Source organism: Aquarana catesbeiana, linkage group LG02, assembly GCF_042186555.1.
Source record: "Aquarana catesbeiana isolate 2022-GZ linkage group LG02, ASM4218655v1, whole genome shotgun sequence".
In the NCBI taxonomy this organism is placed as follows: domain Eukaryota; kingdom Metazoa; phylum Chordata; class Amphibia; order Anura; family Ranidae; genus Aquarana; species Aquarana catesbeiana.
The window spans coordinates 605,036,308-605,056,188 of NC_133325.1; the positions used below are offsets into that span (position 1 = coordinate 605,036,308).

Genomic DNA, 19,881 nt, shown 5'->3' on the forward strand with positions numbered 1-19,881 from the left:
GACCTAGAGGGGGAATCTAAAAGTGCCGAGCGCAGCGAGGCCGTGCCCGAAGCGTGGCGAGCGAAGCGAGCCCGCGAGGGGCCCTCTTACAGGCGCCGTGTACAGCTGATTTTCAGCTGTTCCGCTTCGGCTATTTCCGCCGGCTTCTACTGCGCATGCGCAGTAGAGGGGGGAACTAATCCGCCGAGCGGAACTTTCTCGGCAGAACACCGGCGTGTGAGTGGGCATGGTCGTGCGTTCCAAGAGGCATTAGACGTGTCTCCTGTCAGCTAGCAGGGGAGGGCGGGCTGACAGGGAACTTTTTGTGCCTGAGCCGAGCCGTCGTAATAGACGGCAGGCTCGTGTGGCTCCCATCAGCGAGCCCCTGAGAGGAGCTTGGAGAGAAGGACGGCTCAGAGGGGAGTGGAGGGGTGGTAATAGGCACAGGGGGAAATTGTGCTCAGTGCGCTGGCACGAAAATATGCAGGAATCAGATGCACAGAGCCTCACACACACCCACAAGTGTGCTGGCAGTAATGTGTATAGAGAAGTGAAAAAGCTATTGTTATAATCAGTATTTACCATGTACAGTGCTGTGACGCGAATATAGTGTGTAACTAAGTATAGATTGTAGAATATTACGTAGTGGGCTGTATGGGTTGTGTGAATGCGGCAGAAATAAATGATGTGGGGAGGGGTTATATATTTACTGCGGGGACGGAAGTAACGAGGTATAAAAGGTATACTGTATGTTGGGAAGAAGATGAGTGAAGGTGATGATCCGGAGGGAGGGGGGGGGGCGACGGATGGGAGGATGACTGAGAGGGGGGGGCGGATGGGGGGGTGATGACTGTGAGGGGGGGGGGATGGCAAAGTATGATGGTAATGATCCTGATACAGGATCATGATGTAGAGTTGTCTTCACACGCATGTCCTTTGTACATAAGCACAACTGGCTACACCATGTGGTGAGACAACACCTCTCAACATTTCACAGTGCATCTTTTATGTCCCTTTTATGTATATATATATATATATATGTATATGTATATGTATATGTATATGTCCTATGTGTTTGTTTATACACATATTTATATAATTGAATTTGATTCTCATGTTCTGTGTTTCAATTGTCCACTACCTATCACGAATTCCCTATAGTGATATGGTAACTTTTTTACTAGTATTCTTTCTATTATTAATTTTTTTTTATGATTTTAAGGTCTATACTTCTGACCTCTTTTAATGCTATTTCCATTGTAAATGTATTTTACGTCTCAGGTCTGTAGTGTACGGTATGTACTGTCCCGGTTTATATCCCACCTAGAAAACCTGGACATGGACTAGTATGGAACTTGGAATAATCAACTATCCACCACAGGACATCCCCTCCTACTAGCCACTCCTTTCCATGTACACATGTCAGCCTACCTGCCCATACAGACTGTGCTCCTGTTCTCCTGGCTCTGATGAAGAGGTTACCCTCGAAACGCGTCAGCCCTTTTTAAATACTTGCCTCAACATGGGCATACCCCAATTTTAATTAATTTTTTAGTGCCTATTTTGTTACCTGTTTTTATGCAATGTAGTATTTGTATGATTCAATATTTATATGTTTGTATTCCCTATACATGATTAAACCATACATGTTTTGATGTAAACGTCTGATCACGCGCCTTCCATCTACCTCCTACCATACAGTCCTTTCCAGACCACCCCTGGTCAGTTAAGGCAGCGGGACACAATCTATCATCTCCTCCAATCCTTCCACTTTCTACAATACTACCCTTTTACTGCAGCAAACTGCCTCACAAGCGCAGGAGTATTTTTCACCATATCTTGCCCTGCTTGTATACCTATCCTGCTGGTCAGTGGGAGCCTCTCTACCGCTTTAGTGACTGGCCTCCAAGTCTAACCTCTGACCATGTTCCATTCAAAGGAGTCAGCCGCCAGCGAGACCTTCCAAAAATACAAAAGTTTATTGGCAGACCAGGACTGCTATGTCAGATTTCATCCGAGGTGTCAATAAACTTTTGTAGTTTTGCAAGATCTTGCTATACTGCCAACTCTTTAGAATGAAAATATACTAGCACTTGCTTGAAAATAAAAGAAGAGATGGTTTCAAATGTCCACAATAACCTTCAGACTCAATAAACTTTGCACCCTTTTCCCCCTATAATTCTATTGCCAAATTTAGCCATGAATGCACATAGTTGCCCAGAAAAGGGAAAACAACAATAAGATCAATTTTCATATTTTCAATAAGATCAAATATCATATTTTGAGGCTTGATGCTGCCCCCTATAACCCTGCTGGCCTAGGCAATGGTCCACTAGTGACTTAGTGTACAGTACATACGACCCTGCCAGCCAGAGCAGTTTCCCCATTAGTATGTATATTACAGTGAAGCAAGGGGCAAATGAAAACATCATACCTCTGCAGAAAGTAACCTCTGCTCACAAATGGAAGAACTCAAGGCTTTACCATTTAAATGACTAAATGAAGCCAGTACATTTTTCTTGTAGACAGAAATTCTTTTAAGAGCAAGGTAATAACATTACTACTTCCCTGCCTGCAGTTTTTCATTGCCCTTGTGTTATACAGTACATTAATAGGACAGACAAGTTGATTATGCTGACTCTGTTTCTTACAGTGTGATATTAAAAGGCCTGCCATCGGGGTCAGAATTCCCAGAAGGAGACCACAGAATCCAGTACACTGTGTATGATAGGGCAGAGAACAAGGCATCATGTAAATTTAATGTGCGAGTCAGAGGTATGTAAACATGGAAGTAGTCTCTTTTTTGTAAGCAGACATATGTTAATGATTAAGTTGCAGAGGAGTTATTTTGCCTATCACTTGTTTTACTGTATGAAAAACCATATCATACAATACATTTAGGACATTTAAATGCATTGGGTTGCACTTGACAGCTGTAATATATGTCATCAGTTCACTAAACAATTTCACAATCCAAATACCCTTAGGGTCTTGCAATATGGTATAGAAATAGATGACAAACACATACACAGGGAGGTGCTTAAAGTTGTTTAGAGATAGTAAACAATTACGTGGGGATACAAAATATACGTAAAATCATAAAATATACATTTAAATGTTTTAGGGGCTTGCATAATGTAGACATAGGTGATTTCTGTCCTCTATACACATGGGTTGCTTTTAGCTGTGTAATATTCCAGGTTTTATATGTTTAGAAACATTTGATAAATGGCCAATATTAATTGTTGCTCACTACATAATTTGCTTACTTTTCTCCCAAGTCAGGCGCTGTGTTAAGCTGAATGCCCCAGAGAATGGGTACATCAAGTGTTCTGGAGCTGGCGATAACTATGGTGCAACCTGTGAATATTTTTGCGTTGGTGGTTATGAACTCCAAGGAAGCCCAGCGCGTGTGTGCCAGTTCAATTCAGAGTGGACAGGGTCTGATCCAACATGTTCCTGTAAGTCTCTCTATATATATATACAGTATATTTTTTTAATAACCAATACAAGTTATGCCATGATACTGTATTCAATAGAATTTACTGTTTATTAGAATTTATTACTGTTTAGAATGTATTATTAATGGCTAGGAGCAGCAAATACTAAAACCCTTTTACAGAATAACAACTGTTCCTATTTCTGATCAGTCTCTGCCCCAGAGGAACCTCCAAGCTAATATCAATAATTCTGTTACAAATCACTGACTCTGGGCAATCAGGATTTTTGAGAACTGATGAGCTGTTTCAGTATATGTACTGAATCCTTGTATCCCATTATGCTGTTCGTTAGGTGACCTCCACTAAAGTATGTGTAATATAGTAAGGTTTTATTTGATGCCATTATTATCGTTCATCATTTATGTTTTTTATGGCCCATCCAACCAAAATGCAATGCTTCCATTCTGGGTAGCCGTTTTCACGCTGAATCACATACACATCACATGCACATCACATTTTCAAGTTGAATCTCATTTACATAAATTTCAGGTAATTTAGTAATGAGAAATCCTTATCAGAACTCCTAATTTTGCCCAATTGTCAGGACCATTACAGGCCAAACGATGATGTCACACTCTGAGATGGTTTCTTTTGCGATGCAGTATAACAAAATAAAACAGACCCATTTTATGATAACACCATTACTGTGGCCTTGTGGGAACAATGGGAGAAATAAAATATTGCAATTTAATCTCTTAGTGAGGTAAAAAAGCCCCAAACCAAGAAATCAATCTGATTGAGAACTCTTCTTAGCTGAAATATATTTCTACTATCGAAATATGAATGTTTGCCTTAAAAAAGATTATTAGGACGCATTCATTTGTGTGACTATCCATGTTAACTAGTTTAATACATTCACATCATTACCATTACCCTGATCTCAGGAGCTTACAGATTTAACTTATTTTGGTCCTTTACACAATGACCAAAGCTGTACAAAACAAAATCCCACAGCATTAAAAATAAATATCTAAGAAGACAACATTATGCAGCCAAATAGATGCTTGCTTCTTGGGAGGAAAGCTATAATTTGCGGTAATCGCACTGGTCATGTTCTTAATAAAATAAATCTATTAAGATCTGGCAAGGTAAATGTGTTATGCCGCGTACACACGATCGGAAATTCCACCGGCAAAACTCCGATGAGATCTTTTTGTCGGAAAATGCGACCATGTGTATGCTCCATCAGTCTTTTGCTGGCGGGATTCCAGCCAGCAAAAGATTGAGAGCATGTTCTCTATTTTTGCTTGGGTAAAGTTCCTATCCAAAAATGCGATCGTCTGTACAAATTCCGACGTGCAAAATTCCTACGCATGCTTAGAAACAATTCGACGCATGCTCGGAAGCATTGAACTTAATTTTCTCGGCTCGTCATAGTGTTGTACGTCACCACATTCTTGACGGTCGAAAGTTCAGAGAACTTTTGTGTGGCCGTGTGTATGCAAGGCAAGCTTGAGCGGAATTCTGCTCGTGTGTACGGGGCATTACAGAGTGTTCTGGTTTCCTCCCACACTCCAAAGACATGCTGATATGTTAATAGGCTCCTGTCTAAATTGGCCCCAGTGTATGAATGTAAGTTAGGCACCTTTGATTGTAAGCTCTCTGAGGGCAGGGACTGATGTTAATGTACAATACTGTATATATGTGTAAAGTGCTGAGGAAACTGACAGCGATATATAAGGTGAAATACTGTAGCAGTGGTTCCCAATCTTAGGGAGACCAAGACCCAGTAAATTCTTCAAAAACCTTTCGTGCCCCAACAGGGCCACAATCAATGGGTAGATTAAAATCAACCTGTTGATGACCCTATTCTAAACTTTCCTTACTCTGAGCAGTTGTATCCCTCAGCAACCAATCAACTTCATGTTTTCCCAAAAATAAACACTGAAATCTGATTGGCTCCTACCGACTACAACTCCAGTTCTGTGCATATTTTCAATTCTCATTTCTAATGTAATGCAGCAGACATTTCTGCCCAGCATCTCAAATAGAAGCCCAGTAGGAGAATGTGAAAGTGAGTACATACTCCAAACTGGCCATACCCCAGATCTGCACACACACAACATCCTAGCAGTAGATTGCATGCTTCCCTGCCAGCTTACCATTTGCGCTACAGTTTAGTAAAATCTGGTAACCATAGGATGCTTTTGTGTATTTTCAAGCTCTGTCCTGATCAACAAGCTCCTGCCCCCCTTCCTGCTTTAGACGGGACTCCCGTCTCTAACTGGGACTCCACTGTAGTGTTGCAGGCTTGGGTTTGCACAGACAGGCACCAGCAGTATCCTCCATGACATCAAGATCAGTGCTGTCCAGGAATTCCTGTTAACTCCCAGGACAAGGCCAAAGCCACAAACCTCTCTCTAGCTAGCTGTGGCTGCTACTCTGTACTACTAGGAGAGATTGAGCCTGGAGAGCACACCTCTGCTGGGACTGTCAGGCACCCAGGACAGCCAGAGCTGGCCAGCAGGATCCCTGCCTCTCCTCACTTACTCTAGGAATCAATGAGAATGCATTGACATTGCACGCCTGCCAAACCATGGCCCCTATCTGCTCCAATGGTTTAAGTATAGCTGTCAGAGCAGACAAGAAACCAGAGCCTGGCAGGAGGAAGGCTGAAGCCCAGTACTGGACCATGGCCTTGTGGTTGAGAATAACTGTTTTAGAGGAACCACTTTTACATGTGTGCTCTATTGTCAAATGTTAAGCAGTTGATGTAATTTAATATTATTTGTAAATCAGCACTTACTCAGGAGCTCTTCTCATTGCTCTTTGCCTGGACATTCCAAACAGTTGTGATTGTCCCCAAACTGAAATGACAGCAATAATGCGAACATTGACCGACTTGGTACTTTTCACTAATTCATGGGCTGTTTGCTTTTAGTAGGATTGATCCCTTAGTAATGATCATGCCACGATCCAACTATCCAGGCCAGACTTTTTAGAAAGTTCTTACTTCAGCTCTCAGGATGGTTGTGTTCATTAAATGGATGACAAATTTTTATCACTATACTGTTATGTGCCATCAGAATTGCTTCTATCAACACAGGGTCCCAAAAGCATTGTTATGTGTGATATTTCTGCAATCTGTGATCGTTAGTTCAGTATCTCAATTAGTGAGCAGATTAGCTTTACAGATAAGCACATCAAGGAGTATTAACTAAAGCTAAGTTACCTCACCTGTTAAAAAAAAAAAGAAGGTAGGTCATCTCTTTAGGCCTTATTATAATTTGACAATATAAGGCAACATTTTATATAGACAGCAAAGGGGCACATTTATTATATAATTTGTTTAGTAAACAATTGATATGTAGCCTTCATTAAAAAAAAAAATAAAAAAACGTATTTTCCCAGAGGTTATGTTCTTTAAATTGTGTTTTAGTTAATATTCCCTATCTCTTAAATGCAAATAACAGACACAATATGCAGCTTGTTAGTGTAACTGTAGGATATGTTATCTTATTATTCTCAATTTCCCCTAGGCTGTTGACAAGGGTAGCCATGCTTTATCCCCAAGTGGCTCATAGGATTAACTGTGAAGTGCAGCTATTGAATCAATCAGCTTGTTCTCCTATATCACAATGCATTTCAGTAATATGCGCAGCTGCTGCTTGTTAATAATCGCAAAACAAAACAGCTTGAAGGGAGTAAAACAGGATTTACTGTACCTTTGTAAACATGCCATATATTATCTGGGCATCTATTCTATATCCACTATAGCGCATATATTTCTGTTTGTATGATCAGCTGACAGGGGTTCTAATTCCTATTAAATACTATACCTATTTTACCACTACCAAACTGATGATAGCCAAAGCCTGAAAAACTCACAACCTTAGTTTTTATGATGTGACACATAGACTTAAACATACACTTATGATTAAAAAAAAAAAAACTAAAAAAAAAAAAAAAAAACCACCGCCATAAGCCGGCCATAGACGGTTCAAACCTTGGCCGGTTCAGCAGTGGTTCCTGCTGATCCTGCTGAGATTTGAACCATGTATGGGCGGCTTGAATGTACCCAAGTTGATTGATTGGCTTCCTCCAACCCTGTTTGCAGAAAAGAAATTCACTTTGTCTATGGCCGGCCTTAAAGTGGTTCTAAAGCCTAAATATGTTTTACCTTAACGCATTCCTTGCATTAAGGTAAAAAAACTCTCCTCCCTCCCTCTCCCCCCTCTTTTACTTGCCTGAGCCCTCATTCGATCCAGCGCTGATGATGTCTGCAGCTCTTCTCTCCCCTCACTTCCGGGTCCTGCTAGCTTTGCTGGGGCACCAGGAGCCATTGGCTTCTAGTACTGTCATTCAAAGCCAGTGACTTTGTCTGTGTCAATAGATGCAGCAGAGGGGCTCGGGAGCGAGCAAACATGAGTGTTCCCATGGGAAGCAGTTTCCCATAGGGGCACTGCACAGAGAAAAGTGGCCAGGAGGAGGTTAGTGGCCGATCTGTGCAATTCCATTGCACAGAGCAGGTAAGTATAGACATGTTTGTTATTTTTTAATTTGTAGATTTTACCTTTACAATTGCTTTTTGTACTGAAGCCTGCTAGCAGCTTGTTTAAAGTGGCAATCGGCTCTCCAATTAGGATCTGTGTTCAACATTTACAAACTGGGAGCTGAAGGGCAATTTAAAAGCTTCAACAAAGCTTGCTGAAAGCTTTGCAAATGCTTTGTTCACACTGCTCTTATACAAGCTGAAGCATGTGTGAAACAGGCGTATTTAAACCCAAACAACACACTCTTTACCATTTAACACTGCTTACAATCCCGAGGGCTGCTGTCAACTGTGTTGAGACTGAGGAGAGGAGAAGATGCTTCCACCACAGTTATATAGTTAGCCAGTTAAAAAAATACACAAGTCCATCCAGTTCAACCAATAGAAAAACACACACATAGAAAACCTTCATATACACAATCCTATATCCACAGTTGAGCCAGAGGAAGTAAAGAAGAAAAAAACAATAAAGCATGATCCAATTTGCTTCAGCTGAGAAAAATAATTCTTCCTTATTTCTCAGGAGGCAATTGGATATTCCCTAAATAAACTACCCCTGCTGCTAATACCTACACTTTAAAGTATCCAGTTATATGTTGTGCTTTTAGGAAAGAATTCAGGCTTTTTTTATCTACTGAGTTGGCCAGAACCAGCTTTTGAGGGAGTCTATTCCACATTGTCACAGCTCTTACTGTGAAGAAGCCTTTCTGGATTCGTAGGTTAAATCTCTTTTTCTCCACACATAAAGAGTGCCTCCTTGTACTTTGTGATGACCTTAAAGTTTATAACTCTGCACCAAATTCACTATATGGACCCCCAGAGGCGGCTCTCTAATTAGGCAAATTAGGCGGTTGCCTAGGGCCTCGCGCTCACAGGGGCCTCACGGCTGCCTAGTTTGCCTAATTAAAGAGCTGTGCTGATGGCAGATCCCCCCGCCATCAGCACAGTGCTAAGTCCTCTCACCGCTACATGGAGAGATAGCGGGCTGTTTACCGGGTGATCAGAGCTCACTGACAGCTCTAGATCACAGCCAGGTAGAGGCGCTCAGAGCCAGCACTGACACTGCCACCCTCCCCTCACAAGCAGGAGGAGAGAGAGCTGCTAATGCTGCTGCTGCTCCTCCTTCCGCCCACTTCTCCTGTCTGCCCCGCTGACCCATCGGGGATGAAGCCAGTGTCGGACCAAGTCCCGAACTTCCGGCACTGTGCTCCACTCAATGAGGATTCTTAGCTATGCCAGTTTGTTGTAATCGATCTCTGGTTCCTCCGCTCGGCGCCTCTCTTCCCGCCCGCCTTGGTCACCCTTTTTGCATCTGCCCCTGTATACGCAGTCAGGAGAAATCTGTAGAACTGCTCCACCCCCCAACTTTGGCTCTCACACCTTGCTTGCAGCGGTACCTGATTCCTGCCGGTAAGGCAATATAAATGGAGATCTTAAAGAGGGCAGGGGGTGCTGCGGTGCTGCTATAAGGGGGGGCTCTATGATCTCTGGAGATCTCTAAGGAAGAGGGGGCACTGATATAAGGGGACTGTGAGCTAATGAGGTCTCAAACCAAAGCTCCGGTGGTAAATGGCGAGATGGCCGTGGAAGGAAGAGGAGCCGAGGGGTAGCCGGAACAGGCTTGATTTTGTCCAAGCGAGATGGTTCCGATCAGTGCATTCGATAACATACTGCATACAATATACATACAGTATACCACACTGAGCCAATCATGACGAGTGATGTATTCTATTAATGAATACAAAGCCTGCTCAGATTGGCTTTGAGAGTCAGAGAGGCACGGGCTGATGATGTTACAATCTCTGCCAATCCGGGCAGGCTTTGTATTCATTAATAGAATACATCGCTCGCCGTGATTGGCTCAGCGTGGTATACTGTATGTAGCCGAAGCTACATACAGTATTAATGCACATCTAGTGGGCTGACATCCAGCGGGTGCCATTTTATACCAGTGTATAAGATGACCCCCGATTTTTGGGGGATATTTTTAAATATAAAAGGTTGTCTTATATGCCGGAAAATACGGTAATCTCCTCTTCTCAAGATAGAGCTAATTTAATTCAGCTAATTGTTCCTCATAGCTGAGCTCCTCCATGCCTCTTATCAGTTTGGCTAACCTTCTTTGGACTTTCTCTAGTTCCCCAATATCCTATTTGAGAACTGATGCCCAAAACTGAACTGCATATTCCAGATGAGGTCTTACTAATGATTTATACAGGGGCAAAATAATCTCTCTCTCTCTGGAGGCTATACTTCTCCTAATACAAGGAAGTATTTTGCTGGCTTTAGAAACCTCGGCTTGAAATTGCATGCTATTATTAAGTCTTTGCTCTACCAGAACATTCCCATCCTTTTCCACCGTTGATTCTCCCAGTTGTTCTCCTCCTAGTGTGTATGATGCATGCATATTTTTAGCCCCAATGCATAACTTTATATTTATTAACATTAAACCTCATTTGCCCCACATTTGCTCAATTCAACAGTGCATTGAGGTCAGCTTGTAAGTTGGAGACATTCTGTAAGGACGGTATTCCACTGCATAGCTTGGTGTCATCTGCAAATACAGAAATGGTACTTTTAATCCAAAACTCTATATAATTTATAAATATATTTATAAACCTCACAACAGACAACAGAACATACCAACTTTACAGGAAAACTTCAATAAAACAGTGGGGTGGGCAACTACACAGCAAATAAGGTTTAACATCGATAAATGTAAAGTGATTGACTTGGTAGTCAAAAATACAAATGCAAGTTACACGCTAGGAGGAGAAGCCCTGGGTAAATAAAAGATGGAAAAGGATCTGGGGGGTCCTAGTAGTTACAGGCTCAGCTATAACATGCAATGCCAAGCTGCAACAAGAAGACTATTAGCATGAATTACAACGGATATCTACTCAAGAGGTTCAGACATATCTTGAGTATGAAGTGAATAAGGTAAATCCGCGCAATGGCTAGATGTGTTTTTATTTACTCCTAAAATGGGGCTGCTGCCTCTACATATATAATCCCACCTGAGTGGAATGTACTAATGAGTGTATGGAAAGCAGGAGTAGCTATGGCGCTGCCCTAATGGGGTCAAAAGAATTTACTTCAATAGTAAACACTTGCTCTATTTGTTATTTGGTGAATCTTGAGTGTTACTTATAAGTATTAAACAGTAAATATTAAAAACGTGAAAAAAAAAAAGTTCAAATACCTACATGTGTCCTAAAATTGACATGAATCATTTGGGTCTTGGCTTGTGCTTGTGGCAAGGATATTCCTTATCTCATTATAGTATGGTTGAAACAAAAAATAAATAATAAAGAATAAAGTGTCACCAAATATTACATTAACTAAATTCAAAATGACAAAGTGGAAAAGAGAGTGCCACTATATATCATTAACTATTCCAAAAAAGCAAAGTGCTATGGTGCAAGTGAAATTACTGATATTCCAATAAAGTGACTAGTGCTAATTACAGAAATCACACATAAAAGTGACTGGTGTGCTTAGAACCAGTGTTTATGGAGAGGAAAAGTTCCATTAAGTTTGAAAAAGTTCTTTTGGAGTGGTTCTGAGGTATTCACTCTCTTGAAAACAAATTAGTATAGGAAAACTTCTTATCCAGGTGCTGGCTCTTTAATGGTGTCTTATCAGCATACTCTGGACATACTCTGGCACACCATCTGGATTGTTGTAATAGGAAGGTGCACAGTGTGGAGCACAGAACGGGAATATCCAGGATTGCTCCACAGTGGCAAATACTGTGACTGCGTGCACCCCTGCAGGGGGAAGAAAATCCGGTGAGTGCAAGCAGAATCAGAGTATGCTGATAAGACACCATTAAAGAGTCGGCACCTGGATAAGAAGTTTTCCTATACTAATTTGTTTTCAAGAGAATGAATACCTCAGAACCACTCCAAAAGAACTTTTTCAAACTTAATGGAACCTATCCATAAACACTGGTTCTAAGCACACCAGTCACTTTTATGTGTGATTTCTGTAATTAGCACTAGTCACTTTATTGGAATATCAGTAATTTCACTTGCACCATAGCACTTTGCTTTTCTGGAATAGTTAATGATATATAGTGGCACTTTCTTTTCCGCTGCATGATTACACTTTGTCATTTTGAATTTAGTTAATGTAATATTTGGTGACACTTTATTCTTTATTATTTATTATTTATTTTTTGTTTCAACCATACTATAATGAGATAAGGAATATCCTTGCCACAAGCACAAGCCAAGACCCAAATTATTCATGTCAATTTTAGAACACATGTAGGTATTTGAACTTTTTATTCACGTTTTTAATATTTACAGTTTAATACTTATAAGTAACACTTAAGATTCACCAAATAACAAATAGAGCAAGTGTTTACTATTGAAGTAAATTCTTTTGACCCCATTAGGGCAGCGCCATACCTACTCCTGCTTTCCATACACTCATATCTTGAGTATGCTATCCAGTTCTCGTCACCAGTTCTCAGCAAGGATGTGCTAGAACTGGAGAGAGTCCAGAGAAGGGCAACAAAGCTAATAAGGGGATTGGAGCACCTCAGTTATGAGACACAACTATTAACATTATACTTATTTTCCCTAGATAAACAGTATACACATAACTAAATGGTGATGCTAGCATAGGGAGAATATTATTCAGTCTCAGGTTGCTTAACAAGAGCGTGTACACTCAATGAAGCTGAACGAGAAGCAGTTTAATCTTAAAATGTGTAGGGGTTTCTTTACTGTTAGAGTGCTAAGGATATGGAACTCCCTTCCACAAATGGTGGTGTCAGCGGGGACTGTCGATAATTTAACAAAAACCTTTAGATGGGCATCTTACAGATGGGTAATATACAGGGATATGGGAAATGGTGGAGGACATAGACACATACACAAATACAAATACACAAACACACACACACGTACGTTGAACTGGATGGACTGGTGTCTTTATTCAACCTTACCAACAATGTAGCTATATTAAAAAGTAAAGGGCCCAACTCTGAACCTTGGGGTACACCTCTAATAACCTTAGACTATTTTGATTAAGAATCAATTATCACTACCCTGGTACCTTCTTTTTATTCTCCTTTTTTTTTTTTTTTTTTATTTCCTTTCCTCCCTGCCACCTCCCCAACCATATATCCCAGCACTGGCCAAGTCCATGCACAAGCCTTACCCTTTACTGATCTGCAAGGTGAGAGCCTTCTATCACCAACACAAATACTCAACCAAGAACAAAATCTCTCACTATCCTCCACCCTCTATCTATTTTTTATTTCTTCCTATATCGCTTAAAAAATACTATGCCTGAAACAAATTTCTTTGTACCTACATAATGTTGGGATATTCTGTTTGTATGTCCATCACATTATCACTGTACTCTTTCAAAAAAACTGTAAAACCTACAATATGTAAAAGAAAAATTAAAAATAAAGTTTTGACTATGCACGCTTTACCCAAACTTGTGTACATACTGTATGGGTATCAATAAAAAATAAAAAGTATTTTGGGAGCTAGAATGATTATTATATCTGAACATCGACTAGTGTACTTAACAGGTCTGGTTTGAGGATGTTGGACATATAATTGGCTAAAAGTTTCCAATCACATGGGATGGTGACTAAAAGTTCTGATAGCCTTGGGGGATATCTCAGATGATTGATACTTCTTTGCAATCCTTCAGCTAGGGACCAGCTACAAAGCTTTACAATACTCATAGGATCATTTTCCAGTTCTATTATATACCATTTACCACAGTTGTTTTTACGATACGCTTTCAATAGAATATGTCTATAATTATTTTCTTTGCTATGTCTAACACAGTTATGAAAATCAATGTCGTACTGAGAAATGCAGTTGAATTTCTCGATCAGTTTTATGAAAAACGAAGAATAGTGGTTTTGTCCACACCAACAGCTGCAGATTTTTACTACAGATTACAAGTTGGAACACTTCAGGTATGAACATATAAATAAAATCAATTGTATATGTCAGATTGGAGCTAGAGGGTTTAAACATCTTTCAATATTTTTGACTTAAACTATAACAAACAATTCCGCATAGAGGTATGGTATACCATAGGTTCTTGGCTTGTGTTATAACTACCCTAGAGGGTATTTTGGATGCTATATGTAGGTACTTACAGTTGGTTTCAGAGGAATTTTTTTATATTTCTGCTTATCTATATCATTCTTGCAATAGTCTCCCATGTCCCTAACAGTAATATGTCCAATGCTTTTCTTTGAGTGTATCATACGTGTTATGTATCTGGTGATGTCCTGCTCAGAATTGCATCTCATGTGTCTGGACATTGTGCGTGGAATGTATTCCTCACAATATATAATATTCTTAATGAAAGAAAATTAAACATTGGAGTAGAGACTACAAGTCCATTACACTTGACCATATGTTTAACCATATGCTTTTCTTTTGCTTTGCTTTTAGCAAGCCCAGTGTGGCTTGGACTTGCGGCATGTGACAGTCATTGAATTATTTGGTGTATATCCAACATACATTGGAAGAATAGGACGCATGCTACTTCCCCCAGCACTAGGACTACAACTCAGGTACTGTGATTTTACAAAATGCTTCTATGCATTAAGGGTTTCTTTACAGGTCAGTAATTAAAGTGTCAGGTAAGGCACTGTTCAGTGACATTACACTATGGTTCTGCAAAAAGTTTCTGCACTTTGTTTAACTCTAGAAAATATTAAAAAAAGTGCGGAAACTTTTTAAAGACCAATTGTAAATATTAGGAGACTACATACTCAAAAACTCTCTTTAAGGTCAGGGATTTGGAGCTTATTTGTAAAAGTTTAAAATGTGTATTTTGCAGATTTTCTTGGAAAATATTAGCAGTTTTCATGATTATAATACTGCTCTGGACACTTTCCTAAAGGAGAACTGAACTATAGGAGCTGTGCCTAAAAAAAGTCCAGCATAGGTAAAAGGACTAGTCACCAGTATTACCTTTGGACTCCCTGCAACTGATCTTCCTCCATTCGTGGCCTAACATGTCCTGTTCTGCACTGTATCTTCGTATGAAGGTGGCTATCTTGATAGAGGCAGAGATTTTGCTTCATCAAGCCTTTACTAAGGAGAACAGTGAGAAGCACATTAGTGATTTCTACAAATCTTAATCCAAATGTCCTGAGGCTAGCAGTCGGATGCAGTAGTGCCTTAGATCTCATACTGTAGATATACAGCTTTGAAGCTGTAGGCACAGGAGTGTCTAAGCACTCTTACATACCAGGAAGTGTGCTACTATATTCTGTAATAATTTTAGATAAAGGGCAAGTTTCCGGTGCAGCTTAAGCATAATTAACATTTATACATTTACCCCTTCATCTAATTTGCAGATAGATTTTTGTAAGGAGCTTTATACTTTTGCATGACGCAATTATTTGTATATCTCCAACCACCGTCATGAAATAAGGAATATTCCTCTTATTTTTGTGATATGTGGTGGAAAGAGTCATGTGAATACCTTCTGTTCTAAGAATGTTGTGCTATGCACTGATTCTGTTGGAGGGCTTTTTTTGTTTTTGTTTTTTTGGAGGGCTTCCTGATTCTTTCAGTCCCTTCCCACCATAAGATGTATGATTATGCTTGATTTTACAAAACCAAATGTGGCAAAATCTTGAACTTGCATGGGCAAAGCAACAGGTTAACTTAACTGTTGCTCTCCAGAGTTGCAAACATGAACCTTCCTGCTAATTTAGGATGGAAAAGGACCTGGGGGTCCTAGTAGATGATAGGCTGAGCAATGGCATGCAATGCCAAGCTGCTGCTAACAAATCAAACAGAATATTTGCATGCATTAAAAGGGGATTAATTCCAGAGATAAAACGATAATTCTCCCACTCTACATGACTCTGGTCCGGCCTCACCTGGAGTATGCTGTACAGTTCTGGGCACCAGTCCTCAGGAAGGATGTACTGGAAATGGAGCAAGTACAAAGAAGGGCAACAAAGCTAATAAAGGGTCTGGAGGATATTAGTTACAAGAAAGGTTACAAGCCCTGAACTTATTCTCTCTGGAGAAGAGACGCTTGAGAGGGGATATGATTTCAATATACAAATACCATACTGGTGACCCCACAATAGGGATAAAACGTTTTTGCGGAAGGGAGTTTAATAAGACTCGTGGCCACTCATTAAAATTAGAAGAAAAGAGGTTTAACCTTAAACTGCGTAGTGGGTTCTTTACTGTAAGAGCGGCAAGGATGTGGAATTCCCTTCCACAGATGGTGGTATCAGCGGGGGGCATCAATAGTTTCAAGAAACTATTAGATAAGCACCTGAACGACCGCAACATACAGGGATATACAATGTAATACTGACATATAATCACACACATAGGTTGGACTTGATGGACTTGTGTCTTTTTTCGACCTCGCCTACTATGTAACTACTCGCTTACTGTTCAATTCTGCCATCAGAAAAACAAGTAGGTCCTATGTAGGCTTCAAGGTGTCACTTGGAACTTACACAAGGTTCAAAGCTCTATCTTGTTTCTAAATGTATAGCATTGTCACAAGAGGAGTGAGTAAAATATTCCCCCATACCTAGAAGTACTATGCATTTTTTGCCACTGATAGGCTAAATGATCACATAAAATACATGGAGCTTGTACATGACTGAGCAGAGACTTGTCATAATAGTAGATCTATCCACTGTTCATACTATATTCATTTTATCTATTTTTAATTTTTTTTAAGTAACAGATGGTAAATGGCTGAGAGGCAGATGTATAACACGTGTGCAGAAGCCTTTCCTCAGAAATCATTTCAACAGTGTGGCTATTGTGGATAGTTATAGTTGGATACAAAAGAGTAGAATGTCAGGTGATAGGAATACTTTGCAATGCAGTATCTTGAAGAAAACATTTAGTTAAGATAACCAATATATCATATACTATTTTTAATAACACATTTAAGAGAACTTGTCTTTCATAAATAATTCATTGTTGTTATATTGTTAAGACTGAGCTGTACACATAAGCCCACCTTCTATTTAATTAAGTGTGTATTAAAAATTTCCTTAAATGTATTTTAATTAGTAGTTCAGTCTGTTTTTATATTATCTTCTAGAAGTTTCCAGCACTGCATGATTCAAAACTGTAAGCCATGCAGGTTTTACTACATTGCTCAGTACTGAGGGGAGAGCTCAGGGGTTGACCTAATCAGTGTTTTTCTGCTCCTTCACAATATAATTATTAGTTGGCCTGATCCATTATCAAGTTGTATTGATTTAACTGCAATAGAAAAAAGTGATATCATATTTTACCTGTGGTGTCGGACAAGGAAGTCTGGATTACAGGGGTATAGAGAATTTAAAAATAAAATGAAAATATTTTCCCAAAGGAAGGAGTAGATGGGTTAAAGTTTCAGATTAGAAGATTACAAGATAGTTAATCTAGCTGATATCATGAGGCTGGAAAAAAATATACCAGCTATATTATTCCTAAACAAATTTTTTACTTTACAATGCATACACTTCACACCTCAGAAGGTCAGCCCCAGTGCATACACTTCAGACCCCAGAACAGCCCCAGTGCATACACTTCAGACCCCAGATCAGCCCCAGTGCATACACTTCAGACCCCAGAACAGCCCCAGTGCATACACTTCAGACCCCATATCAGTCCCAGCGCATAAACGTCATTCCCCAGATCAGTCCCAGTGCAAAAACTTCATTCCCCAGATCAGCTCCAGTGCATACACGTCAGTCCCCAGATCAGCCCCAGTGCATACACTTCAGACCCCAGATCAGCCCCAGTGCATACACTTCAGACCCCAGATCAGCCCCAGTGCATACATTTCAGACCCCATATCAGTCCCAGCGCATAAACGTCATTCCCCAGATCAGTCCCAGTGCAAAAACTTAATTCCCCAGATCAGCTCCAGTGCATACACGTCAGACCCCAGATCAGCCCCAGTGCATACACTTCAGACCCCAGATCAGTCCCAGTGCAAAAACTTCATTCTCCAGATCAGCTCCAGTGCATACACTTCAGACCCCAGATCAGCATACACTTCAGACCCCAGATCAGCCCCAGTGCATACACTTCAGACCCCAGATCAGCCCCAGGGCATAAACTACAGACCCCATATCAGTCCCAGCGCATAAACTTCATTCCCCAGATCAGTCCCAGCGCATAAACTTCATTCCCCAGATCAGTCCCAGCGCATAAACTTCATTCCCCAGATCAGTCCCAGCGCATAAACTTCATTCCCCAGATCAGTCCCAGTGCAAAAACTTCATTCTCCAGATCAGCTCCAGTGCATACACTTCAGACCCCAGATCAGCTCCAGTGCATAAACTTCAGATCCCAGATCAGTCCCAGTGCACAAACTTCAGACCCCAAAACAGCCCTAGTGCATAAACTTCAGACCCCAGAACGGCCCTAGTGCATATACTTCAGACCCCAGATCAACCCCACTGCAATACCTTCTAACCCTAGATCATCCCCATTGCATGCACTTCAACCCCAGATCAGCCCCAGTGCATACACTTCAGACCTTACATACACATACCCAGTGCATACACTTCAGTGCTAATGTGTATACATATAATGAATTAATCATAACATATAGTTCATATCATAGAAAAATCATAAAGTCCCAGGTGATCCATGTGAAAGTTATTAGGGATAGTGACTTTCCATCACCTGTTCAATACGTGTACCAGTTTTGTGCCACCACCTTAACCACTTCAGCCCCGGAAGATTTTACCCCTTTCCTGACCAGACAACGTTTTACAATTTGACACTACGTCGCTCTAACTGACAATTGAACGGTCGTTCGACGCTGTACCCAAACAAAATTTACATCCTTTTTTCCCACAGATAGAGCTTTCTTTTGGTGGTATTTGATCATCTCTGTGGTTTTTATTTTTTGCGCTATAAAAAAAAAAAAAAGAGCGTCAATTTTGAAATTTTTTTTTACTTTTTGTTATAATAAATATCCCAAATTTTTTTAAAAGAAAACACATTTATTCATCAGTTTAGGCCAATATAGATTCTTCTACATATTTTAGGTAAAAAAAAAAAAAAAAATCGCAATAAGCATATATAGGTTGGTTTGCGCAAAAGTTATAGTGTCTACAAATTATGGGAAAGATTTATGGCATTTTTCTAATTTTTTTTTTTCACTAGTAATGGTGGTAATCTGCGATTTTTAGTGGTACTGCAACATTGCGATGGACAGATCGGAGACTTTTGACACTTTTTTGGGACCATTGGCATTTATATCAGTGCTATAATAGTAGAAATAGTAAGTGTCACTGGCAGGGAAGGGGCTAGCAGGGAAGGGGGAGATCGAGGGGTTAATTGTGTGTTCCCTCAGTGTGTTCTAACTGTATGGGGATAGGATTGACTAGGAGAGGAGACATATAATTTTTCCTACTTAATAGGAACAAACAATATGCCCTGTGCTGGCGCTCGTGTACGTGGTCACGCGTGGCCACACGCGCATCAGGTCCCCTGCCGTGCAGCGCCCTCTGGTGGCTGCTAAAAGGAGGGACATACCCATACAGAATTTCACCCAGGGGAGCCATTCTGCTGCAGTATATCTTTGTGAGCTGGTCGGGAACCGGTTAAAGGGGTTGTAAACCCTCATGTTTTCACATCCTATGCATTAAGGTGAAAAAACTTCTGACACGGACCAGCCCTCCCAGCCACCTCCCCCCCCCCCCCCCCGTGTTTAACTCACCTGAGCCCATTCGTTCCCATGGCAGAGACACGCTCTACCTCTCTGCCTATTGTCTCGGCTCTTGATTGGATAGATTGATAGCAGCGCAGCCATTGGCTCCGTTGCTGTCAATCACCAAGGGGTGGAGCCGAGTCCAGCATTCTGTATCTATGGACGCAAAAGCTGCACTAGGGAGCCGCACGGTAACCCCCAGGGAGAGCG

The 19,881-nt window shown here is 40.6% G+C and overlaps 1 protein-coding gene across 2 annotated transcripts in view; it reads left to right on the forward strand.

Annotated features, from left to right (window-relative positions):
• SRPX (sushi repeat containing protein X-linked) overlaps positions 1–19,881 on the forward strand; it is a 166,434-nt gene that overhangs the window by 144,706 nt on the left and 1,847 nt on the right. For both annotated transcript variants that reach the window (XM_073616347.1, XM_073616348.1), the window contains 4 exons: positions 2,633–2,754; positions 3,261–3,440; positions 13,791–13,924; positions 14,412–14,533. In XM_073616347.1, coding sequence (XP_073472448.1) covers positions 2,633–2,754; positions 3,261–3,440; positions 13,791–13,924; positions 14,412–14,533 — 558 coding nt within the window. The remainder of the gene's footprint in view (positions 1–2,632; positions 2,755–3,260; positions 3,441–13,790; positions 13,925–14,411; positions 14,534–19,881) is intronic.